This window comes from Anopheles coustani, chromosome 3 (assembly GCF_943734705.1).
Source record: "Anopheles coustani chromosome 3, idAnoCousDA_361_x.2, whole genome shotgun sequence".
In the NCBI taxonomy this organism is placed as follows: Eukaryota; Metazoa; Arthropoda; class Insecta; order Diptera; family Culicidae; genus Anopheles; species Anopheles coustani.
Window position 1 is genome coordinate 59,648,377 of NC_071288.1, and position 27,129 is coordinate 59,675,505.

The window sequence follows — 27,129 nt, forward strand, 5'->3', positions numbered from 1 at the left end:
GTTCTGCCAGCGATTCGTAGAAACGCCGGTCTACTTAACGGGCTCTGTCGGTCCGAGCAGACCGACGCCGGCTTACGGGAAAGAACACTGTCGGCCCCACGGGGCCGACGTAGCGCTTAAACAGTTGCTAGACTTTCTATTGCTTTATTGAGCATCTGGTAATTTTTCATGATTCTAGGAGCAATCAGGAACAGTGTGATTTTAGGAGCAATTAGTAAGTAAACCGAGAATTGCATTGTCGATACAAGAAACCCTCAGTTTTATTAACACAAGTGTCTAAGGTTTGCAATTTTATTCATTTAAAATATTTTATGAAGAGGCGTCTGATATTGATACTATGCTCGACACAAATTAACTTAAACGGTACATCGAGGCTTAACCTGCTGATAACTAAGACAAATAACCTTATCACCAAGTTTAGAAGATACTTCATGCTGGATATTCGTATAGGTGTCGTTTCAATTGACTAGAGTTTTGGATTATTGTGTTGCGTGCTACTTATTCATTTACCAATGAAGTATTCCCCACAAAGATTTAAAAAGTATATGTCTAACTTACCTCCCATGGAACGATGTGACTAACATTGTCGATTTAAAAACAACTAATTAAAATACAATTTATCGCTTTGATATGAGACACTTTTTAAACATCTTTATTCATTTCTCGATCACTTGTCGCCAGCGATACGTTTATTTTTACGCCATACGCATTGAATCATTGGGTGAGTGTTTTAGCGTTTACATGTTGCACTATTGTTTGTTATTAGTTGCATTGGGTTTGAGTTCATTTGGTGTACTTCTTCCGATTTTCACATGCACATGCATGAGCACGGTTTTACGTTTATTGATTTTGAGTTTTTATTTTCTAAAAAAAGAACACTGCATTTATCAGAGGGTCACATAAAATCAAATCAATGTGTACGATAGCATCCGCGTTGGTTTTTTGTTTTTCTCACCGTGCGCGCTGGCCCAGTACAGTAAATTACCTTTTTTCATTTCACTCTTACGATCTAAAAAATAAACAATTTGCAATGTAGAAATGTAAATACAGTTAGTACGTGTATATATCAATGTTTTATAATTTTATATCAGCTAAACACGTAATATTGGAGAAAATTGTATCTTCAATAAGTGTCTCTCGTCTTGCCTTAGGCAAAGTTTTTGTATTAATTTTGTTTAACCGCATTTGTTGGTTTGCACTTTTAAAATTAGCTTATAGATCAAAAATCAAGCCCTTCACGCTATACAAATATACTAACAGTAATAGAAAACATCAGAAGCGTTCATGTTAAATTATGAATTTGAAGCCATTACTGCAAATAAAGCTGCTGACAACTACAACTAGCGTTTGTAAGTTTAACGCGTTAACACCATACTCATCTGATAATTCCAAAATATAATTCATACGGCCGTCATTTGTTCGTCGGCTCTTTTCAATGTGTCCAATTGTTAATATATTTTGTACCCAATTTAGTATCACTTAACTCCATACATGTTCCTTATGCTAGTGTCCCGTTCCCATAGCATAATCTTCAAGAAATGAAAATTTTCCGCAACTTTGAATTACTTCCGCTTCCGCAGGGTTGTTCTGATAACAACAGCACGATAACGGGTTTAAAAAGGATTAAGAGCTTTCATTAAACTCATCCGGTTATTCGAGGTAAAACAAAACAAACTAAAACAAAAATACAAATATGCCTATACCGACCGGATACCAATCTTTTCTGTTAAATTACCAAAAAGTGCACTTTCTTTCCATATATCTTTCACCGAGAGCATCCCACCTGCAAGTAATGTGTTCCGTTTGTTTACCATAATTTCAATGTCACTTGCACAACCCTTCCTTTGTTTAAGCAGCAAAGCAATTTGAAACATAATAAAACATAAAGCAAAGCATTATATAATACTTACAAATAATGCTATTTATTCCATTTTTTATCGATTTCCGTTTTTTATATGTATTCATTAATAGTTACGCTCATATCATTTGTTTTGCATTTGCATCATAGGCTGGCAGTTTAAAAATATATAATTCATATTTAAATTTGATTGGATTTCATCTTTTGCCATTTTCCCGGTCTCTTTTCTATCCTAAAGCAAACAAATATTTCTTTTCTACTAGGTCGGTACGCGCTAGTATTTCCGGCTCATTTCTCATTTGTAGGCTTGCCTCAAGTTGTTGTGTTTGCCTTTAATAGTTGGGCATTCTACTGTCGTGTTAGGTTTCGCAAACGCTTCTTAAATAATTGTTTGATTTGCATCATACTTCATTTGTTCTTAGTAAATAGCTGCTGCGCTTAGCTGAGCCACATACGTGTAATGTTTTTGCTAACGACCGCACTGCAATATTTAACTCAATGATAGGCAGCAGCTTTAATTTTTGCTCCTAGCAGGGTGTTATACCGACCGACCAACCGACTTATTATACCTTACATTTAGAAAAACAACAAAAATAAGACCAAAAAAACGTTATTTTAAGTGTTTTGTAATAAATATTTCCTTCAGACATATTTATCGTTACCAGAATAGAGCTGGAGTTAAATTTATGTTTTTACTGGGATTTTAAGGGAAAAAATCATACGTTCATTGAACTAGACTGACTATTATTAATGAAACTTTAATTTTCGTTTCGAATTTTCTTGTTTGTACCGTGGATGATACCCTCTTCAAACAAACCAAAAAGTATCTGTATTGTGTAAAATTCATTTTGTTCCAGATTTAGTGTCATAGTAATGGAAAGAAAAGATGATATTCACTTTTTTCCGTTAGAAAAATCTGCACGTCTTAATATAAAAGCAAAGCTTGTAAATTGATATAGTCAATTCAAACGAAATGAATACATTTTGCTGCCAGTGCGATTTCGTATTATACTTTTGTGCAAGCAAAATATGAACACAGTCTGCAGCGAGCTTTCAATGTCGCTTTCTGTATCTCATGCGGCAGCAAAAACATATGTTTTAACAATGTCTATCTTGCAAAATGGAAATGAATGTCGATCCCTTGCCAAAATAAGAGCAAATACCAGTAATTTTCATACGCATGGATCACTCTATTCCGCTTTTTTTACACATTAATGATAATGCTGGCAACGCGGATTTTCGTTCACAATTTCAAGCATTAAGCGACGCATCGGAAAAAAATCTTAACATACTGAAGCAATACAACGTCCACGCGATGGTGTTAATCCACATTCTACGATCTTTTCCACTGCTGAAGATACATTTGTTAATATTAGTTCCTCGTTTGCGGAAGCATAGATAAACATCAGCCGGGTGGTTTTTAAAATATTGCAAATCGTTTCTATGTCCATAGGAAATAATAACCAACACCAAAACTATAACCGACCAACCAATTGTCCTGTCATATTCTGTACCTTGTAATCTTCGTTGAATCGTCATTCCGTTCTTCAGAATTTCTTTTCTCGCGAAACGAAACAGAAGCACATCCACTACATTAATCTTCGTTCGGACCGCATCAAACCCAACCCCTGGCAACGCAAGCTCTCTAAAGAAAGGGGTTGTATGTAATACATTCGATATTTATTTGCAGATTACATCTTTCGTTCGTTTTTTCGCGTGTGCGTGATCAACATGGTCGCGCTAACTATTACTATCCTCATAAGCAGATTGTAGCTGCTCTTATCGTTACACTAATGCGACTGCTCTTGTTGCTGTTTGATTCATGGTGATAAGTTATCAGTTTAAATAAATAGATTATTACAGCTACGCTCATTCTTCCGTTTGTCGGTCGTCTGGCCCTTCGAAAATTTGCACTAAATATAACCATACTCGTGTGTTGAACCGGAGAAGTACGACACAATCTTTTTTCACTCTTATTTCTTTGCAAATATGGTTCTTTCGCTTCAGTTTGTAAATCTTTTTCAATCGCGTTTTTATCTGGACAATGTTACACGTTTTTGCATTAATAGTATTGGGATTATTTTCTTTTTAAACTATTACTATTATTACTTTTCAGCTACTTTGTGAGGAAGAAAGAACGGTGCAGTTTTACATCGTACATCCTTTGTTTTGCAAGCACTTTTTGCTTCTGCTTCTGTGGCCTTCTCTTTCTTTCGGCCTGTTTTGCTACAGGAAACACGAATTTTTATTCTCTTGTGTCAGGTCTAAACGATGAATATCTTATCGGTTAGCGTCTTCGGTCGGTTGGGCAGAGTTGGTGTAGATGTTTTTTTTTTGTTTTCTGCTTTGCCGTATTAACTCTCGCAGTATTTCTATGTCAGTAATTTAAAATATACTTGAAAAAATCAAAATAAAATATCGTTCTCTAGAACAGGTCAACAAATAAAACAATATTTCTTAAATATACCGACCAAAACTAAGCGTTCCTAGTGGCTTATCCTCCGCGTTTCTCAATGTGCATTGTAGAATTTTGTTTTAGCACAGTAATCAACCACCACAAAAAGTAGTGGCGATTTCTTTTATACTGCCATGTGACTGGTGCCTTTATTTCCTCCTTTAGCCGCAACGGCAAGCACGCAATAGCTTGAAGATCAGTAAAAGTAGTAAATACAAATTTGTTCCTGCTTGCTACATTGCATTGTACTCTGCTACTGCCATAATTTAGGTACAGTTTGTTCCGACTTGTCTCTGCGCATGCATCCACCGTAGTACTGTGTCGCCGGGATGACGTATGTGTCCCCTTGTCTTAGTTGTATCGTCGTCACGGGGTAAAACGAGTTTTCGACGGACTGGCGCGAATATCAAACAAAACGAAACGAAACTCGAACATCCAATTGGCGGGGAAGGTTTGTGGTGGTTTGGAGTTGCCGGTTGGCGCTGCACGCATAGCTGGCTGGTGCTGCTGCAACTGCTGCGCGACCTGTGTGGCTTGATTGCAAATCTTTTTTTTTTCATGGTGATAGTTTAACTTGTTTTTGATGTTGTGATACTTATTGTGGTTGCAATAGTAGTGTTTAACTGATTCATGTATGTTTTCTTAGCTTTCTTAACTGTGGGGTGGAACAAAATCAGATAAAACACAATAGAGAGAAGAAAAGAAAAAGAAAAACACATAAGAAAATGGTTCAGTTTTTCCCCAAATATCCAATACCCAACACCTAAAGCGGATCTTTAGCATTCAAGAAATTAACTGCTTATCTTATGGATTCATTTTTTTTTAAATAAAAAATGAATCCATTTTAAGTTAATCATAGATCCCGCTAAATGAAGCCCACTCGCGTAGCAGATACAAGCCGTTAGTGCAGCGTTGCGTTTCAGTCTTTTAGCAAATAATGTTTTTAAAGCCCCAAACCAATTTACCCGAGCAAGTAAAGTGAGAAGTACTTCATTTTACAGCTAAACAACAACGCTGCACAAAGCTATCCTGACTTGTGTTTCTCAGAATGTGTATATTATGTGTGTGTATATGTTTGAGCCAATTGGTTGGTTTCGAAAAATGGTTGTCTGAAACATGTAGAATGTGCTGCGTGAAGGAAGACAACGAGGGACTTTCATACATACAAGCTAGACTTTAACAAACAATCAAAACCAAAGAAAGCAACAAGCAACAGAAAATATGGTTTTGATTTCTAACGATATGTTACCAATGTTGCGGACCTTGATTGAACTTATTTTCTTACATTTACAGTAAAGGCCCCCATACATTGCTAACATGCAAAGAAAAGTGCTGACGAGAAGATGTTAATATGACGTGACGTGAATTGTATTGAAGATGGTTGCCATGAAAAAAAAGATCCGTTGAAAACTTAAGATCCGTAATCCTTACACTTTTACGAAACCTGACACTCATTAAAAAAAAAGTAATTGCATTATAACACAGGTTTTTGCAAACCATATCTTGTTAGTATTATTAGATACTAATTAACATTAGAAGTAACTAATGTTTATATCGCAAATTTCAATAATTAAATAAAAATAACTGAAACCTTACTCATTAGTCAATATTGTGCAATACTGTGGATTAAAAGGTGTGTATATGATCAGAAAATTTACTGTTAAAATTGAAGTAAACTGTATAAATATTGATATTAATTTCTTTGTGTACGAGGTTGGTCTGCAATTTTTTATAAAATTTAATAACGTGAGGAAATACCGTACATTGGCAGGTAGTATCAAAAATGGTGGTTAAAACAAGGCAACAGCAACATTAAAGTCAACAACAAAAAATATCAAACCGCAACAAAACTAACATTCGCGCTGGAAACCGGGAAACTCGTGGTTAGACCACAAAGTATCAGGGGTAGAGGAGGTTGATCACAACCAAGGGCACCTTCTCCATTCGTCTCTTTCAGGTGGGCAACAGCTTGTATGACTTAGTAGGTAGTTAGTCAGGAAAATTAAAATATGTATCCAACACACACTCTTGACGGAACGGGGGGTTAATTTTAGTACACAATCGGCACGAACTCTCACACATTTTCTACCGCAAAAGTTCACGCATTGAGCTTCAGGAATAATACTGCAATCATCGCAAAACAAAACTACTGGGGACAAGGATTTAAAGGAGGCATCCCATCCGCAGGGGCGCACTCCTTTCGGGGTTGGTGGATAGATGAATGGATTGATGGTTGAAGAATGGTAAAATTCCGATTTACTTTTTCTTCAGTGTAAAGAATGACCGTCTCTTCTGTTCATCCTTCTGTGAGGAAGCGGGCAGCGTCAGCGAACGACCTTCGCCGCTAGCGTCAAGCTCGCATTGTGCTTTCAAAGCCGTTACCCATTGCTGCATCTCGCTGTCGTCGTGGCACTGGAGCAGGAACTCGCCGCCATTCGAAAGTCTGCAAACAGGAAGAAGAAGCGGGAGTTACAGTACACGAAGCAGCAATTACAATTATGTGCACGTTTCTTACTTGATTCTGAACACGTGCTTCTTCTTGGTGTAATCACTGGCGACCTCAATCTGCGCTCCCTTCAGCTCTAGTGGTGGTTCTCCACGGAACGTCTGCTCCGGAACGGATTTCGTCGATTTCTGGTCCTTGAAGAACGTTAACCGACCGCTACGGGCCACGCAGTACACCTATGAGGGAGTGGAGAGCATAAAACGTTAGAAAATCCTAATCGTCATTTTCTTAACACCATATCATAATAAGTATCATATTACTCACCTTATCCCAGGAACGGTTCGAGGCTTTCTTTGTGGTTGATTCCCATTCGTGTTTCCTGGTAAGAATGCCCTCTTGAGCACCATCATCTGCGCCACCTGGACTAGGACGATCTAATGCATGAGTAAGTTTGTGGAAAAAGTAACGAAGTAATGACCACAACGGATCAGGTGTTAGTAACGTTAGTAGGGGTCTTATGGATATCTTATTTTAAAACATCTACATATCTAAAACGCTAAATTAGTCCTATTTGTTCTAGAGTCTCGACGAGTGCTTAGAAATAAAAATAGTAGGCATCTCACTTTTAAAAAACAACCATTTCAACTGTTCACGGATCTTTGATGACCCTCTTGCGGTAAATCTTTCAAAAGGTAAACGTAACGGTTGTAACTGCTATAAAAATGGCAATTGTGAGTTTTCTTATTTACTTTTAAGCGCAATCAAATTCAGTTCGCTCAATAAAACAGCATACAGACACACTCATGCACTCATCACTTTTTCAGTGGATTTGGAACGCGCAAGTAGGTGGGTTGAACAAATGCAAGATTCACACAAGCTTTACAAACCATGGCTGTAACGACACCGATCATGCAATACGTTTGGGATAAAATAATCCATGAATACATTGTATATACCTACTACTTCTGTTGTGCCCCCCAACGAGCAAGCGGAAACGTTACCAAATAAAAATGAAAATGTGATGGGATCCAAAAACAATACGCAAAGGACGAAAAACAACAACAGTAATGAATGAAATCTGATTTTCCTCTAAAACTTCTAAAAATTCTCTAAAACTTTAAAATTTGCTCCTAAATTACAGGGAATAGGAAAGGAAAAATTGAACCGTTGATTCATCAAGGGGAAGTTTTTGATGTGATGGTACATAAAGTGTCAAAAGTGGATAAAAAATGAACTATAGTGAGGAAGGAAAAAATAATGTATGAATATTAAATGTAGCCGACCAATTATTATTATTGTGAGGGGTGTAATATGTGAGCTATGAAAAAAGAGAAAACTCGTCATTTTCCTTTCTCTTTCTTCTTCATCCCTTAGCGAAACCAATACCTTCGTCATCCGATGCTCCGTCGTCCGCCTTCGAACTGGCGCGCTTCCATCTGAAGCTACGGAAAGGACTCTTCGAGCGAGACCGTCGACTGACCTTAACGCCGGCGGACGCACTAGCCGAGCTGCTGGACCGTTCCTTCGGTATGCCAGAATGCCGTCGCGACACGAGAGCCTCCGCAGTGACTGTTTTGTTGTCGTGCGTACATCATTGGCGTGAGATTGGACATCAATTGTTGGTGGCATCCGTGCAGCGATTGATTGTGATCGGGTGGTTCGAGGAGTGATAAAACAATTTTGGGCATGCAGCAAATGGAGTTGGTGGTGTTGAGCGGGATATTATATTTAGGAAGACGGTTTGTCGGACGGTAAGGCGTGGTTGGTGGCGATGATGATGTACGACAAGAAATAAAACAGGTTGAAAAATAAAATGATGAAATCAAATGAAAATTCAATGCACATCACGAAAGAAGGAAGGAACGAGGAGCTAGCAAAAACTGACTTTGCCTAGTAACTTGTCAATAACCCACGACCAGAGGAAATTAATTGTCTAGAAAAACCGTCACAACCACCAAGTGGGAAGAACATAAAATAACGCACACAATAGATAGAAATACTTACACGACGCACGCTTAGGTATGGTTCCAGTTGTGATTTTGAATATGGATGTGCTTTGTTCTAGAGAAGCACTCCGGAACGATCCAAACAATAATTTATGTTTTCTGACATGCACTGGTGGTAGTTAAAAACAATCCAAAAGCCAATTCCCATGCACCACAAATATATTAGAATAAAACATTGAAGAAAAAATGTACATTTCAATTGCATTTTCAAGCTTTTCTATAATGTTCGTGCATTAGCCATTTTCTATTATATTAGTAGTTAATTAAAGGGTGTCCCCGACAGTATAAGCACGATTTCTAAATTATGTTTCTGGAAAACGGATGACGCCAAACAGTTGATTCTTTGGGTGTTTGATTGTTTACATTCAAGCCTACTAGATAGTGCATCGAAACTATTTTTTTCATTCGTTTCTGTTAAAATGCGAGGCATTTCCGTCAAAAAGCGCAAAAGCGTTCTGTACAAATGGTGCTCGACTCCTAACATTTCGCTAAGGCAATTAGCGAAATCGGTAGGTGTGAGTATCGGAGCCGTACGAACCGCCATCCAAAAGTTTCGGGAGGTGTCCAGCCACCATAAAATCAAAAACCTGGTCCTATCGACCAACAGTTGAACCGGGAATGAGCTAAAGCATTCAAGCAAAAATTGGAAGGTTCCATTCGCGATGTGGCTCAACAAATGGGTACCTCAAAAAGTAACGTCCAATGTGCCAAGGCAAGATTGAATTTTAAATCGCACAAAAACCAAAAGAAATCGAAAGGGAGGGCAAATCAGGCCGCATGCGTTAAATATCAGGCCCGGAAGCTGTACGACAAGCTGCTGTGCCGCCAATCCTCATTCATCAGCTCGACGATGAGTCGACCAAGACCAGACCAATTGAGATATTTAGGGCGCTAACGAAGGCACACTTAACAAAACATGTTAAAGCCGTTTACGACAAGTCTGTGCTGAGTCATATCGGAGGCGACAGATCAAAAGTGCGGTCATTAGCATACGGTAACATTTTTAATTTTTTTTCATAAATAGTCCAGAACAGAACCCAAACACAGTTTATGAAACAAAAATTCAGTTTCTGGAACAGGTTTTATTTTTTACATAGTTTTTAAATCGTGCTTATACTTTCGGGGACACCCTTTAATAGACTTTTAACAAATACTAAGTCAAGCACACTAAATTGAAGGAAATTGAATTCGACAAAGGTAGACAATAGAACAGTAGGCACCATAAACCGTAAAGATTCAAAATCGGCGACAGAAAAAAAAAATGTATAGAGAATCAGTGTAAGCAGGTACTAATGAAATCATAAGCAGTAACACCAAGCAAAATTCTAGTCCAAGTCTAAATTTTTAATTAGTGCATGTATAATCTAACATATTTTGAGTACCAAGAATAAGCCAAAGGTGTATAAATAGAAATGAGTTAATACAAAAACGAATAGATAGGTCATAGTGTTATGTTCAAGTACCTGTCTGGGAAATGGGTCTTTCTTTTTCTACTGGTGAAGTGGCACGCATAGTGACTACAGTAGTGTTACATAAATTCAGGGGTTTGGATTTTTTAAAATTTCGTTTTGGTTGTTTGCAAGTGACGCCATATGATTCGTTCCAATTGTACGGCAGATTGGGTTGAAGTTTTAAACAACATTTTGTATCGTATTAGCATAGTGAATCGCGCGGGCAGCGTGTAAAACGAATAAATTGTGGAGGTATATAGATACGATTTTAGTGTATGAAGAGAAATAGTTTGTTAGCCATAAGAGTAAGGTTAAAATTTCATATAGTATAATGGTTATGGTATGGTATTCAGTACAAGGAAGTTTAAGGAGCATTAAGTACGGAACGGAGTGGCACACGGGGTGTACGAAAGAGTGTACCAAGGGGGTAGTAGTTTGTAGGGAGTAATAAAATAGCAATAGTAGGCGTTGAAAAGTTCGCTTGTTCGCAATACCAACCTGACTCTTGCTCCTTGGTGGAATGTGGTGATCCAGGTGCATCGGCGGAATCACGGGCAGCGGCAGCCTCTGCTTGGCGGGCTGCTTCCGCTTCAGCCTCGGCAGCGGCACGTGCAGCCGCCTCGGCTTCCAAACGCTGCTGACGTTCCGCTTCCTCTGCTGCATCTTGGCGACGCTTCATTTCTTTGAGCTCAAACTACGTTAGTGAAAAAAGGCAAGAGTTAATACGGATTGCTACGACCACGCTTCCCTCCCTGCACAAAAACCCACCGTTGTCAATCGCTCCAATGCGCTAAAGCGTTCCTCCTGGGCAGCAGCAGACTTTTCGAAGGCTTCATGCTTCTTGATGAGATTTTCCACCTCGTCGATCGTGTGACCCAGCTCGGTAGACATCAGATACGGCTCCTGTGCGATAAGCCATGCCTCAGCGACGGCCGCATCACGTGCAAACTGATACACTTCCAGAACTGCAACAAGACAAAGATAAACGTGTTAGGTGATATTGACAAAGATGCTAATACTGATTCCGCTCATTGTTGTTGTACTTACTCAGTTGCAAATTCTCCCAACGTTCTTCCCATCGATGCAGTAGGGCGTTACGGCTGTTGGTGAGCTGCAGTAGCCGATCCTTAATATCAGCCGAGGCGTAGTGATTGCGCGACAGTAGCTCCTTACCCAACGCCAGGCAGGCGCTGAAGTTGTCCTCACGCGTATCGATTTCCGCCTTCAGACTCTGGTGATTGTTCATCAGCAGTTCGACACCGGACACATCACGTGGCTTCTCCGATGTGTTCATCTGCCGCACAACATCCTCCATCCACAACATGAGTGTGCGAACCATATTGAAGAACTTGAACAGGTCACCCGTGTCGGCCAGCTTGCCACGGCGTTCCTCGCACATGCCTTGCAGGTGAGCCCAGGCGTTCAGCACCTCATGCTCGCGGTTGGTGATTTCGCGTGCCTTCTCACCGGCATACGCCGCCTGCAACTTGGCTGATTCCTCCTGTATCTGCTGCACCTGCGAGTGCAGGGTCATCAGATCCTGGATGAAGTTCTGGTGCTTGCGCTGCAGTGCCGAAACAACACCAGCATCACGACCCAGCTCCTCCGACACACCGTGCTGCTTCTCATTGATGCGTCCCAGCACGTCTTTGCAGTCGTGGAAGAACTTGTGCAGTTCGCGGGAAGCGGCTAGCATGGCCTTGCGGGTTTCGATCAGTTCAAGCAGGTCTTGCCATGCCTCATTCAGCCCATCCTTCCACTCCGCGATCGTCGCACTATCCGAGTGGCCAGCGTGGATCAGATCGTCCGCGATACCGTTTGCTTTGGCGACCCGTTCGCTTCCCACGGTGGCCGTATCCTGTGCAAACTCGTTGAATCGTTCCCACAGCAGCGTAATGTGATCGTAGTCCTGGCCGAGCTCGTGCGAACCGGCAACAACCTCACGCTCCGTAATCCATTGCTCCAAGTCGTCCACTTCACGGCTCAACATGAACAGCTGCAGGGCTTCGTCGAGTCGTGCGCGACGTTCACCCGCCAGGTCCTTCAACCCAGCGTACAGTTTGTCCAGCTGCGACTGTTTCACCGACACCTGATCGCTGTAGGCGTGCTGTTCGGTCGTCAGCTGACGGGCCGTTTCGCCCAGCTGACGAATCGTGTCCGCATAGTCCTCCACCGACTGCTCCAAACTTTCGTGCTTCTTCATCAGGTTCTGCGCGGACGTCTCATCCTTGCCACGATCCTCCACCATCATGTACAGCTCTTGCTCACTCATCCACGACTCAGCCTCTGCCGCGTCGAAGAAGTACTGCTGCACCTTCTCCGACTGATCGAGCTGCCGGTGGCGGTTTTCCACGGCATCCTTCAGCTCCTGCCACTTCTGTGTCAGCTGGCTGATCAGATCGGCGTACGGGCCGGCATCCTCATGACCCTCGTCGATCAGCTTCTGACCGTTGTTGCAGATCGTCATGATACGCGGCTCGTGGTTATCAATTTCCGTGTTCAACGATTGGTGTTTCTTCTTCAGCACGTGAACGTTGAACAGCGAGTTGCCGTACTCGGTCGACTCGGCCAGCGGCATCTTCTCGTCAATCCACAGTTTTTCATCTTCGACGTCGCGTCGGAACTGGAAGGCTTCCTTCTTCTTCTCCAGCTGACGTTGACGCTCCAGCAGCGGGGCCTTGATCTTCTCGAAGCGCACATTGACCGCCTGCTTCTTCTCCACGATCGGCTCAACCACGTCTTGCGGGGCTGTCTTAGTCAGCACTTCTGTCTGCTTGTCAAGCTCCTCGACCTGGCGTGCCTTTACTGCCATCTGCGTCTGGATGATCTGCTGCTTCTGCATGAGAATGTTCACCGACGTCAGATCGTTGCCAGTGTCCGTGTTGATGATCTGCTTCTCGAGATCGTCCATCCACGAGTCGATGTCATCGACGCTCTGCTGCACGATTACCTCGCGCTTCGCATCGAACAGCAGAGCACCCTTCTCCTTCGTGCTCGTCTCCAGCTCGTCGAAGTTCTTCGACAAGTCCGTCAGCTTCGGTTCGATAATCTCCTTGAATTCGGGCTTCTCTACCATTAACTCCTGGGCGGCCTTCTTCGCTTCGTGTAACCGTTCCTTGTTGGCGGCAATTTCAGCCTCGAATGCCTGGTGGCGTGTCCATTTCGAGTGAACGGTTTTCGCGCTGCGGTACGTATCGTCCTGTGCCGTGATATACTTCTCCTGCACCCATTCCGTCAGCTCCTCGATGTCCTGTAGGAACTCGTGCAGCTTCACCTGGTTCTTAAGCTTTTCATGCAGTTCGAGCGCTCGGTTGCGATTGTCGTCGCGTCGATGAGCGATGCTTTCGGCGCGTTTGCTAATCTTGTCCGCATCGAAGTGATCCTTGCTGGTCATCTGATCAGCCACCTGTACGATCGTATTGAACTTCTCGTCGTTCGCCTCCATGGTGGTGAGGAACGCCTCGTGGCGCTTCAGCTGGTTTTCTGCCTGCTCCAGATTTACCGGAGTATCGTCCTTGCTAAGCACATGCTCTTGCTGGCTAAGCAGCACCTCGGCCTGGCGCGCATCCCGGTTGAATAGCTGCTGATCGAGTCCCTGCGAAAGCAGTACCTGCCGGTTCTCCCACATCTGGTGCAGCTCCTCCCAACCATCCTTCAAGGCCTTTAGCCGTTCGCGCAAGAACATGTACTGCGGGTCCTCGGTTTGGTTTGGCTCCGATGTCAGGCCCTCGCCGTACTCCATCATCTTCTTGTAGTCCTCCGTGTAGTTGTCGATCTCCTCCCGGATGCTCTGGTGCTGGTTGAGCAGCTTCTCGGCCTCGGGCAGCGATGTCGGGGTATCCTCGGACGCCACGTCGGTCTGAGTTTTGGTCAGCCATGCCTGGAAGTGGTCGAGGTCGCGCAGGAACCGATGCAGGTCGCCAGCCTCCTCCAGCTTCGAATCGCGTTCCTTCAGCATCTGCGTCAACTGCTCCCAGATAATTTGAATCTGTGCGACGCGCTCGCGAATCAGGGCAGCCTCCTCCGGATGTTCACCCTCGATTGCATCCGCCTCGTTCTCGAGTGCCGTCAGCTTCGCCTGGATGGCGGCTAGATCGCGTTCCATGCCGCTCAGACGACGCTGTAGCGTCATCACACCGGTCAGGTCCATCTGCAGGCTGTCGGTCTCCGTGAGGATACGCTTCTTGTCCTCGATCCAGGAGATCGTCTCGCGGCACTCAATGTAGAACGTCTGGACGCCGTGCGCCGACTTCAGATCGTCCCGCTTGCTTTCGGCCTGGTCCCGCAGCTTTGACCATGCCTGGTTCAGGTGGTTCTGCTTCTCGAGAATCTCCTGCGAGTTCGGGTGTTCGACGTGCAGTAGTTGGCGAGCGAGCTGGTTAACGACGGCCACTCGCGACGCGTTTGCGTTCATCTCTTTGTCGAACCCGTCGTAGCGGTGCTTCATGATCTCCACGTCCTCGATGTCCTTGCCCGGGACCATCGTCTGCAGCATGCGCTCCTTCTCGCCGATCCACTGCTCTACGCCGTCGCTTTCGGAGATCAGCTTGTACAGACTCAACGCGTCCAGCAGACGCTGTTTGCGCAGCTTCGCCAGCTCCATCAACTCCTTGTAGCGAGCATCGATGGCATTTAGACGCTCCGAAACCTTCTCCTGCTCCGATTCGTTCAACGTAAGACGGGCGGCCTGCGAATGCAACTGCTCGATCGTTTCGGCGTAGCTCTTCAGCTCGTCCGCCACATCTTTGTGCTTCTTCAACAGGCTCTGAACGTTTGCTTCGTCGCGGCCCACGTCCTCGGACGAAACCAAACGCAACGCGTCCAGCATCCAGTTGTCGATATCGTCCGCATCAGCGAATAGCTGGAAGTAGTCGACCGCGTTCTCCAGTCGCTTGCGCCGGTACTCGGTCAGGTTACGCAGATGGTTCCACATGGCCAAGATTTCCTTCAGCCGCTCGTCGATGCGATCGGCACCGAAGTGACCGCGGCGCACCAGCTCGTCTCCTACCTCGCTCACGGCCATCAGCTGCGGTTCATGCGACTGAATCTCGGACTCGAGCGCCTTGTGCTTAGAGAGCAACAAGTTGACGGTAGTCAGATCGTGACCGATCTCATCCGTGGACACCACGTGTTCCTTTTCCTTGATCCAGTTCTCTTCGTCAGCCATATCCCAGTAGAACTGCCACAGCTTGCGGCTCTCCTCCAATCGCGAACGACGTTCCACGGCCAGCTTGCACAGCTCTGCGTATGCATCCTCCAGGCGCTGCACTCGGTCGACAATGATCGACGGATCGCACGGCTTGTAGTTGTCTTCTTCGTCGACCAGGAACTTCTGCGAGTTCTGTACGACCTGCTTCACCCGATCGCCCAGCACGTTGATGTCCGCCTCGACAAGCGAATGTTTCTGAAGTAGATCCTCTACGCCCATCAGGTGCTTGCCGTAGTCGTCGGTCAGTAGGCGTTGCTTGATTTCCTCCATCGAGTCCAGGATGTAGATCATTTCTTGGAAGTTCTGCTGCAGCTGGATCGAGAACTCCAGACGCATGCGGCGCGCACGCAGCAGCTCCAGCAGATAGTTCCATAAACGCAGCACATTGTCCTTCCGTGCGGCGATGCGCTCGATGTCGTGATACTTCTCCGCTTCCAGCTCGTTACACACGGCCACCACGGCTTGCACGCGCTCCTCGTAGGCGAAAATATCGGTTTCGATGGCTTCGTGCTTTTTCGCTGCCGCCTCGACGGCTGCCAGGTCGAATCCGAAATTGTCCGTGCTCACCAGCCGCTGGTTCTCCGAAAGCCAGGTCTCGCGCATCGTCGCCTTGCGGTTAAATCGGGCCGCCAGCTGTTCCAGCTTCTCCTGCCGGATGAGTTCTTCGCGTAGTGCAAGCTCACGCTCGTGTTCAGCCTTCTCCAGGCGCTCCCAGGCCTTGTTAATGTCCGAAATCATCTTGCCCTCTTTCGGAGTGTACGGCTTCTGATTGTTGGCCCGCATCTTCGACTGGAGTGTAAACAACAACACCTCGAGGTTGCCCTTCTCGACGAACTTTGGCGGCTTCTCGACCGTGCGATAGTTTGCGAATTGAGCCAGCTGCTGCTGGACGCCGACCAGCGAATTGACAAAGTGCCGATCGCCCAGCTGCACGATTGTCACCTCAATCCATTTCAGCAGCTCACTCGTCAGTGACTCGTACTCGCTGATCATACGATCGTTGTCCATCGCGATGCCGACCACCTTACCGATACGCTTGCCCTGCACCGTCTCCTGCTTCAGCTTGCTGAAATAATGATAGTACGTCACTACGTAGGTGATGATCGATTTTTCATCCGGATGGTCGACGAAGATGTCCTCTGCGTCGAGCAGCTTCGTCAGACCCAGTTTCTCCTCGGCCACGTTGAACGCGTTATTAAGGTTCTGGATCGGGTTTGTCTTCGACAGCTTGTCGAACTGTATCAAATCCGGCCGATGTTTGTGTATGATAGCGTTGAACGCCAAACCATCGCGCCACGAGGTGGTGAAATTGCGCACGTTCACATTGTGGTAGCCTGCCGTCTTCATCTGACACCACAGCAGCAGTGCATCCTTCGCAGATTTGGTCTCTTTGTTGTCGGTTTCCTCAATGGTAATGTCTTGAATCTACGGAATCAAAAACAATGACAAATTTTGTATCCACTTAACGCACTCTTTTCCATCGACCATGAACACTCACCTGGAAGCGTAGAATGATTGTCCAGATCAAACCCAAGTTTAGACTTGCATTGCCATCGACGATATCGTGGGAACCGATGTTCTCCAGGTGGACGCGCTGTTCGCGAAGAAACTGCAACGCCTTGTCCACGTTCTCCAGGCAGTGGATACGCATCTTGCCCTTGGTCGGACGTGGCAATCGCTCGCCGGATAGCACTTCCAGCAACTTGATCAAGTTCTTGCCATCGCGCATGTCCACGTACAAATCTTTGATCGGACTGTTCACTCGCACCAGGTGCGAGTTGACCCATTTTGTGAATGTCTTTTTCTGGACACTTTCACGTTCCTCTGAAGAAATTGCGGATAAAAAGAAACATTTACAGTTATTTCGATACAAAATTCTATATTATCATCACACCTCAGCACCTTCGTTGCGTAACTTACCCGCTAACGCCTTAATGCGTGATCGTTCGAATAAACGTGAGCTGGAGTTTCCTCCGTCGTATTCGATATCTTCGATAAATTCATTTCCCGGTCCCTGGCTTGGGTCCCACCGGACCACGGAAATGTCAGTCGTCATCGTTTAGGAAGCAATGGAAAAGGAAATATTCTCTATTTTCTTCCCTCCTTCCTTACACTCTTGTTGTCACTAAAATACTTGTCACTTAAATTACTCTGTCCAGAAAACGAGGAGTTCTTCCCACCGTTGACCAGCTAGAAATTTTACGTTGTCCAGACTGTAACGTCAAGAAAAAGAAAAATTATTATTTTCCCCGGCTTAATGAAGTGAAGACTTGTAATCACAATTTAGCTTCTGCTGTTTTGAATTCTCTTCGTATTTGGATGGTTTATTGTCTGTAATATGATGAATTCATCCAGTGTTTCCGATTAACAATTGTAACAATTCACTTGATCTTCTCATCGCTTCAATGTAGATATTTTATCTTCTATAATCTACGTTATTATCACACCCGATGATCTCACTTGGTCGTAAGTAGCTCTCAATGACGGTTGTGTGATGACCGGAAAAGTAAAAAAAAACCTAAAGCTACAAACCTAATGACTCTCAAGGGACGTGGCCCGCCGTCAAAACATCCAACAGGCTTCCTCGAGCATATTTGGTCGACTAACGGAACGAGGCCTACTCCCCAATATCGGGGGAGCTTGCCTACAACAGATTACCAAGATTACCGTCAACACACGTACACAAACATACGGTTGTTTGTTGGAACCACAAGCTAGGGGATGCGTGTATGCGCGATCCGTAGTAAAGTGAATTTTATTTTGGGCGTTGTCCATGCGCCGATACAACACGGCTCTTGCAGCGCCGATCATCATCGGAAGTAAAGAAAAAAGAGCCCCAATGACACGCTTGCGTACCATCCGTGTGCGCTTCCCGAAAATATATGAAAATGGGACAAGTGTAGTCGCCGCTATCACCAAGTTACCAACACTACACAAGATCCACAAAAACTGACAAACAAAAAAAAAGTTACCGAAGAAACTCCTGATAATGTGACAGACGATAAGATTCTTTCATTTGAAAGCAGAAAGCAGGGCAACAGATTTTATCGCTTTCCGACAATAATCGGTTGAACCAAGTAAAAACTATTAGAATGAAGTTAAATAACATTAGCATTAGTAGAAAAGTAATAGTTTAGTTAAATATACAGTAACATTCTCTAAATACCAAATCACGTCGAAATGGAACGTCTTGAAAAACATACATCGACAGTGTAAAAAAATACGATCATTTTTATTACGATTCAAAAGAATGAAAACAAAGAATGTAATGTCACTCGAGCGATACACTGATAGGAAGACGAACGTAGAGATCAATACTGTTAAATCTAACTAGGGTGTACTCCCTCCATTCGCTTCAATATAATAAAAACCAACTTAATGACTTAATCAGCCATCGCCCCTAAGTTCGTCCTCATAATTGGAAGGGGTTGAGTTTAAAGGTTAAATAAATTCAGCATCATGTCGAGCTACGGGGCTCCGAAAACGCACAGTCTGATCATCAATAGGTCATAAATAATATTGCGTAACATAGACGACTGAACTAGGATAGCAGTACTATTGTTCAATGCCAGTCTATGAGAAAATAGTACATAACTTTGCTTCAAATCCAGTTACGCTCTGATGGTGGCAATTGGAGGTGGAATTGTATAAAGGTGTAAAAAATTAGGGTTAGCTATCAATTTTAACCATATAATTAGTTTGTCCTTTAATAATCTATTAGCTTACACTATAATACAACGTCAAAACATCTTAAAAACAAAGTTCCTCTTGAAGTAATTGACTAACCTATTTTCATCAAACAATCAAATGCCATACCACTGCATTACTTGGCCCAATACTTGTACAATATTAGTATAATCAATAGGAACATTTTGGCTTCACGTTCAAAAACAAAATTCCGAAAATTAAGATTAAAACCAACTGATCATTTTTAAGTCTTATCATGTTGTAGTTCTTCATATATTATTTTCCTTGTGTAATCTTTTCCTTTAAAATACATTTTATAAAATACGTTCCTCTCACTATCTTATCTATGGTATGCAGTAGATGTATGAGTATCCCAGGGCACATTTGTCAGTTGCAGTAAGGTTCGCCGATGCCGTCATCGCAGCCAAAATCAACCAAGTACTCCACCCAAAACTGCTGTCAGGCCTACCGGGCGAATCTATTGCACAACCATCATCTCCAACAGCAGCATCGCGATCCAACACCAAAACGAACACGACGACGACGTCGTTCAATTATGTATGGTTGTCAAGTGGCCCGACCCGGGCACGATCACAATGTGATAACAAACGAAACAATCCAACCAAACCCCAGAGACCCACCCGTTCCCTATCTATACCCCCCCTCCAGGCAGCTAGCTACGGATGTTCTTGGCCCATGCAATGATTATAAAATACAGCACACATCGAATGGTGTAGCAAAAAAAAATCAAACAAAATAACAACACCACCATAACCGGCATGATGTCATTCGGCCAATCTGATACGCTCTCTTGCTCTTCCTCTCTTCTCCATAAAACATCAAACTACACCAAGGACAGTTGACCATCAGAGAAGCTTCGGGATGGCATTCGTCAACTGATGGGCATAACATCGAATCAACACTTTCATCTGTGGATAGATCATTTTTACCAGTTTCTAGCATGTTTATTTTATCGTAAAAACAAACAATTTTGGTTTTAAATTCCTTCGGATTGCAAATTCCTATGTTATGGTTCAGTCCATCACACTTAAAACATTTGACCACTATCAACTCCACATGACTAAATGTCGAATGTGAGCGAAAAAGCGGTAAACATTTCTCTAACATTTACAAATTCACGTATATTCCTACTTGCAATAATCCATTGCAACTTTTCCTCTGGTTAAGCTATAGAAAATCAGTACAACATCAATATGGATGCTGCTGTTTGCCACCCCCTGACTACGTGATTGTTTGGCTCGAATTTAACACAATGTGTGTGTGTTTTTTTATTCGTTATGTACTCTGTAGTTTAAACCGGCACAGCACCACTTAATGCTTTCCTAACTTCATCTGTCCAACGGTTGAAACGCCAAAGGCACTTAGATTGACAGAAAAGCGTGAACAAAATAGGAATTTTGCTTATTCGTCCATCTAGATTCTACAATGAGGATCGTCGAACCGGCGCAATTTGACGGGATTGTGTGTGATGCAGAAATGTTATGCCTGTTAACCATCCTGTTTTGCTCCCGTTTAATGGAGATGTACGTTTGGTTACATTTAGCACAATTGGTAAGAATTTAGTTTAATTTCATTTGCATATGATTTACACTTATCTGATCAGAAAGTCAATTTGCACATCATATGTTATATAGTCACTTGTAAAAATTAACCGTAACTTTGATGAGAGTAAGTACGACACGCTAAGGATCCCAATCAACTGTTCAATTTTCTATTTTACAATTCATTAAAAATCAGTGTCGAAAACGAACGAATAAAATCCGTACAAACAATGCCCTCCCTCCTAATAATCACAAGTGGTGCAGGCTAGAGGCGACAGTGTTCGAAGAAGAGACACCGACGAGATTTATCGACAACGATAAACAAGATTGCTAGACGAGTGTAAAGTCCAATAGATAGCAAAAGCGACACACATAGTAAGAGACAGACGGACAGAGAGAGAGAGAAAGATGAGATTCATTTAGAGATAAAAACGAACGGTGAAGTTGGTTCGATGCCTGAAAATAACATTGACGGCTAAGCATTTTTCCCCATATTTGGAGAAGCTGGTTTAATGGCACCGACTTGTTCCACTGGCCTGCTAAAAACCGTTCGAAACGAATCATACCATGGTAAATAAAAAATACACCCAACGTTTTCTACGTTCCATTAGCTTTTTCATAGGCCAAGCTTATTTTTTATGTTACATTTCACAATAATTTTGCTCATGTGCCATCTTTCTTAAAAAAAGTTACGGAAGGGAAGATCTAGATGAAGCAAAGATAAAATTTAAATTAATCATATGTTTTAAATACGACTTTGCTCATGGTGAGATCATGATGAGATCATGATGCGGATCGGAAGACAGTGCATTTTTTTTAGAAAGGCTTTTTCAACCAACAAATGCACTTATGTTATGATTATGATTCATAATAAAGTTCATTAATAGGTCAATAAAAATACCGACATGCCCGACCTCTATAAACTATCGCATAATATTTGTTAAGTATTCTCCGCTTTAACAATGTTACTTTGCATACTTATACCCAGTGGCTTACTGTCTATCTACATCGATCGAAAGAGCAAAGTAAATTGTTTGAATGTCGAGATTTGCGGGGCAGCTACACAATTTCTATCCTCCGCGCTTGTCAAATTTTCAGGGCCGCTACTTGCTAGCTTCCCGCGGCTTATTCGCCGTTTCAAGAGGTCAAAACAGCAGCCTAACTATACTTCGGTGAGTCGCGGTTACTAATACTTGGGCTGCTACCACCACTACTACTAACAGTAAACCAGCACGCCGGCAATGCAGCACCAGCAGTAACGCAGGAACATCCTGCACTGTGTCGTGCTGCGGTGTTTGATGCTTCTTGTGCGAGAAGGCGCGTTATTTTTAGGTTATGACTAAATCAGTGCTGAATTTGTGTGCTGTTCTCACGACGTGCAACTTGCTCCGCGAGACGACCACCAACTAACCAAACTACGGCACAACAGGAGTGCGGTTTGTGGGAAGGGGACTGTTCGAGGGTTGGATTTAAATCCCATCGTGAAGGAGGAGAGTGGCAACACTTGGTCACAGGACGACGATTGGTAGAGTGTTGAAAGAAACCGTGGCGAATAAATTGATTGCGGCCAAGGAAATTTGAAATCGTATGAAAATCGCTAGGCCTAACGCAAAGTGACGATTCACTGAAAGATGTTTCAAAACTGCTGGATATCTCTGATGATTTTTTGAACTGCCCATGGCGACAATTAGCAATACTCGATAAAAACCATCGAACGTGAAATAATGATAGATCATGTGTCATATACCACTTTTTACACTCCCTTCCGCATGGAACTAAACACCAAATAAATTCAACTGTGCAGAACCGCTGATCGCGCACCATAGCCTGCATCATCTACATGATCGTCACGCTCACGATGTATTCTCAATGGTTAACAAAAAACAAATGGCAACATTATACTGTTCAAGCTTGAGGCAGAAAACGAAACAGGCCTTGTGGCATTTCTACTTGCAGGCAAATGCACGCCCAGCCACCCTCCTCTGACTATTTCCAAAGATGACGCGCGTGGGCGATGTGCAATGGGCGAAACGGAGATCGGATGTGAATAATATAACGCTTCGCCGCGTGTGGCAGGCAAATGTCACAAACTGACCGACTGCCGGCACTTTGCCCACCCACCCGTACAGATGGTGGTTTTGGCGTCATTTCAGCAGTTTCCCAGAATTGCTTATGAAGATATGAACGATGCACACAATCACAATACCGCTACGTTTTGTGGATTTATTCCCCTATAAAATAACTATTTTGACTACAACAAACGCAGTGTTAGCCTTTGCATCTGATTATTGTTGATTTTGAGCCGATACAGATGTTATCACCTTTCAATTTATATTCCGTATAAGCTATAAACAGAATGATACTTAGTCCTGTTCAATAATTCCTTGTTAGCCTCTTTAACCTGAACCCTAAGAATTCCAACCCAGTTCTGGTACCAACGCAAGAACTTTATCACCTCTCACATACTAAAGAAGCGTAGTAAATTTTAAGCCCTTTTATATGCTTCTTCAAAACATAGATACCAGTCGAAAGGAAGCATCCCTGGTGGCAAAATCATCATGCTTTCTCGTTCTGGTGGTATCAATTGTCGATTGGACAGAATGAGAAAGCATGCTGATTTTGCCACCGGGGATATAAAAATTAATAACCAGATATGATGTTAATAGTGTTCATCATATCAGTTTCACTTTCTTCGCTTTCTCTATTTGGAAAAGTGAAAATGCGGGACTCGTAAACAAAAGTAAAGTCGATGACCAAGTGCCCTTAATTCCTCGTAATTTAATAACAACGCTCGGTGTTCTTACGTTACCGCACACTGGTTGCTTGTCCCATGGTAGGGTGTGGTCAAGCTCAAACACCCTCATACGCACTATATGCGCGTCTCTCAAGCACTACACAACAATAGGTCACAATAATTAGTAGTAACACATACTTTGCCCTTCCCTGTGCAACTGCACCCTTTGTGGACAGCCAGAGAAGAACCGAGAAATGACAGCATACACATCCCGCCACCGCCGCCACCTTGGGTCGGACCATCTTCAGCGAGTGAAGGGCAAGAGGAACGTTCTCCCCCGGCAGCTAATTACCACACATTTGTTGACAATATGGCGTCGTCGGAAACGTTAAGTAAACAAATCGGCAATAGCATCTTCAAACAACATTCGTCGCCTCCTGGTGGGGGTCGTTGTTACTGTCACGCCACCGAGTCGAATCTCTGTGTATCGAACCAGTTGCACTTTACTCGACGCAATGTAAGGGCTTGGATACATTTGAAGTGGTAAGAAATATTTCTTGGGTAGATAAAAAGGCTTTTATCTAGAAACAAACATCGTGGTTATATGATTGTACGGAGTTTGTTTTTCATAACGACAAATATTTTATGGATGATTTATTTTATGATCACGTCAGCAAAATGTTATCCCATGTTTTAAATTGATTGATATGAACTCAATTTAAGTTTTAAAAAAAGATTGCACCGTATTTCAAGTGCCACAAACCAGTTATTTGTCTACAAGACATTTGATAGCCTACCAGGTTGCTGAACAGAAGCCCATGTTTGAAACACGCAAAGTAAGTTTTTCGTAAATTATCACCAAGCACAATATACGTACTACCTTCAGCTGCCCCACATCCTCCCACCACCGGCCACAAGCTCTTTCGAACTGACATCGGAACAGCGAAACCTTACCAAAAGTGAAACGATTCGGCTTATCTACAGAAATGGTATGTGTGTATGTATAACAGAAAAATACTAGCGCACATGAGTGTGTAAAAAAGATTGAATTTCGTATAGAAAATTACACTTTGACTCCCGTCGTGCCTGCGTTAGTGTGCATTCCTGTGAGGTAGACCTTTTCTACGTGATTAACTAAATGCACGAATCCAAAGGTAGAAGTAGGAGTAGTTACGAAGTAGAATTCGATTAGTTATGCAGCTGACTGTGAAGAGGTTACGTGCCAAAATCACCTCCCAAGGGAATTGGTTGAGTGTGATAAACGTTATAGCCGAAGAAATCAATAGCGAACAAATGGTTCTATAGCGTGTGTTAAATATTACATAATTCTTTCATTTTGCGACACGTTACATTGTTGCAATTATGCAATTGCAAAATTATTTTAAATTTCGAAACACATGCTGGCAGCTTATTTACAATGCACTTGCGCTTATAAAATGTAATTTGTTATCAACTCAGTATCTTTAGTAGAAAAAAAGATAACGCAACGGGATGTGAAACCCTCTTTCATGTTATCAATAATACTGCCACACATTATTACATATAGCCACACCAACACAAGCAATTCGCAGGCAACAATGTTCTTCCAGTTGGTGGCATAGAGGTAGTTTCGCCCATGTCCCGATTTTGTGCTACATCCAAGTCCGGTCATAGAGCTCGCAAAACACCGTATTTCCGCTTGTTTAACTCCAAATTAGTGTTTTTGATCGTTACAGAAGAAGTCAATTCCTTAAGCAAGAAGCAGACGAAAGGTTGCAATTCTTCTTTTTAAGAAAATTTGTTTTTATTACTAGCTAATTGTTTATTGCTATTTTTGCTCATTATTTATTAATTCATCGTAAATAACCAGTAACCATCTCCTCTCTCTCTTCAGAATTTACAACGTCAACTAGAGAACCATCGTATTTGTCAAGAAAGTACTATTATCCAAACCGAAATCACAATCATAAATACCAAAGCAGGTGTGTACTATACACACGAAAATTCTATATTTAAAGAAAAAACTCCAGATAATATTTTGTTCATAAAAAATTAGAGTTAAAAGTAGAGGATTGTTAAATACAAAACTCAAACATAATTTCTTCTATCACTTTCATCCTCATAGTTGATTTCTTCCAAGCCCGCCCTATCTCATTTTCACAAGTTTCCCTGCTCTTCCTTGATGCTATTACAAGAACACAGCAAAGCCAAATGTAGAGGGTGCCACAAAAAAGGAAATAAAAATAAAACCAATCCGCTGCTGCTGCTGCTGCTGCTCTACTGCGCATGTGAAGGAAATGGCGCCAGTGTGTGATATCATAGCTGTCTGTGACCTAGGCCGACTGTTTTCCCAGAATGTCCTTTTCGCCAGGATTTTTCGTTCCATCGTTAGTGCCGAACAATGAACTCTTCTGTCCCAGGGGTAAATTTCCTGGTGAATATGTATAATCTTTGCTTTGGAACGACAGCATAGTTAATACAATGTAGTGAGTATTATTTCTATATTAAAATTAAAAGTTTGCTTGATTTAAGCAACATTCATGCATATTTCAAATCTCTTCTGCAAAAACATAGTTCCATTTAAAAAAAAAAAAAAACAAAAAAGATTAAGTTATGGATGCCAGCAAACATATCTAGCTTCCATCTTTACCCAGTCAGCATGGCGGTGGATGTCTTGTTTTGGTTTATTTTTATATCCTCCACAGCTCGAAAAACGACATCGATTGAAGACATGTCCGCATCATCGACATCGTCAACACCCCCTTTTACCATCGTCGGTCATATTGGACTGTACGAGTCTGGTTTATATTTGGTATCAGTTCCCCGCTCGAATAAATACTCCCATCTTTAGTCCCAAGAAATATGATTTCGTACACGTTGCCTTCGCAGTCGCGTCAAGTGGATGGAATATGCTACATTGCACTCGAGGGCCAATATAAAATTTTTATAAACGTTTTTTTGTTGCCCTTTAAATCAACCATTTCGGAAAAATATTTCACATATGACCTCACTCTTTTTTTTTGTTTTGTATTACTTGGAAATATTAATTTCAATAATAATTGCTCAATAAAAATTGGTTTCTAAGTTTTAAGCGCGAAATACTGCTTAGACGATTCACAGTTTTCATGCCCAACATCCGGTGGAAAACAAAATGGGCACGACACCTGAGTAGCACATCTACGGTTTCAACGTTCCCCCTTCAACTCAAGAAAACGGAAACTTCCGGTAAGTATCAGGTGTATCATACACATTGCATGTATGCAATCGCTATTCTAGCGTTAGATTAACATAGCTCCTTATGCACTGTTATGATCACAAAACAGTTATGATAACAAAATATTATCCATGAAAGTTACTATGAATAAAATTTATGATATGAACGACTAAATAAAAAAAATAATCTAGATGCTTATCGATACTAAAAAAAATGTTGCCAATGGAACAATCATTGGAGTTAGGAAAATATGCATGGCTTATTTCCCCGATTTGCTTCAATAGGCAAATTGTTAAGTTTAGAGATTTATTTGATTATTTGTTTAGAAAGACAATACAGAACGTAACATTTGGAAGCCAACACATCGGAAACATGCACGAACGCATGAAAAAATCGTTTACACCCCCGTTATTCGTTTGTTGTCCATCCACGCGATTCCCTTCAAATATCGGCTATACCTCGTTCTCCGATTCTCGTTTTTGTTCCCGAGGTTTCCAATCCAGCAGAATGTTACTACATTTCATGCTA

General features: G+C 42.6%; 1 protein-coding gene across 3 annotated transcripts in view; it reads right to left on the minus strand.

Moving 5' to 3' along the window:
- Positions 1–3,609: 3,609 nt before the first annotated feature.
- LOC131259896 (spectrin beta chain) overlaps positions 3,610–27,129 on the minus strand; it is a 30,093-nt gene continuing 6,573 nt past the window's right edge. Inside the window, exons 2-11 of one of the 3 annotated variants that reach the window (XM_058261505.1) lie at positions 17,346–17,638; positions 16,924–17,249; positions 11,264–16,850; positions 10,985–11,181; positions 10,715–10,910; positions 8,146–8,328; positions 7,084–7,178; positions 6,829–6,995; positions 6,574–6,756; positions 3,610–4,968 (exon numbers count right to left, since the gene is read on the minus strand). In XM_058261505.1, coding sequence (XP_058117488.1) covers positions 4,965–4,968; positions 6,574–6,756; positions 6,829–6,995; positions 7,084–7,178; positions 8,146–8,328; positions 10,715–10,910; positions 10,985–11,181; positions 11,264–16,850; positions 16,924–17,249; positions 17,346–17,481 — 7,074 coding nt within the window. In that variant the 5' untranslated portion in view covers positions 17,482–17,638 and the 3' untranslated portion in view covers positions 3,610–4,964. Of the gene's footprint in view, positions 4,969–6,573; positions 6,757–6,828; positions 6,996–7,083; positions 7,194–8,145; positions 8,329–10,714; positions 10,911–10,984; positions 11,182–11,263; positions 16,851–16,923; positions 17,250–17,345; positions 17,639–27,129 lie in introns of all 3 variants that reach the window. The other 2 variants (XM_058261504.1, XM_058261506.1) reach the window with 2 other exon arrangements.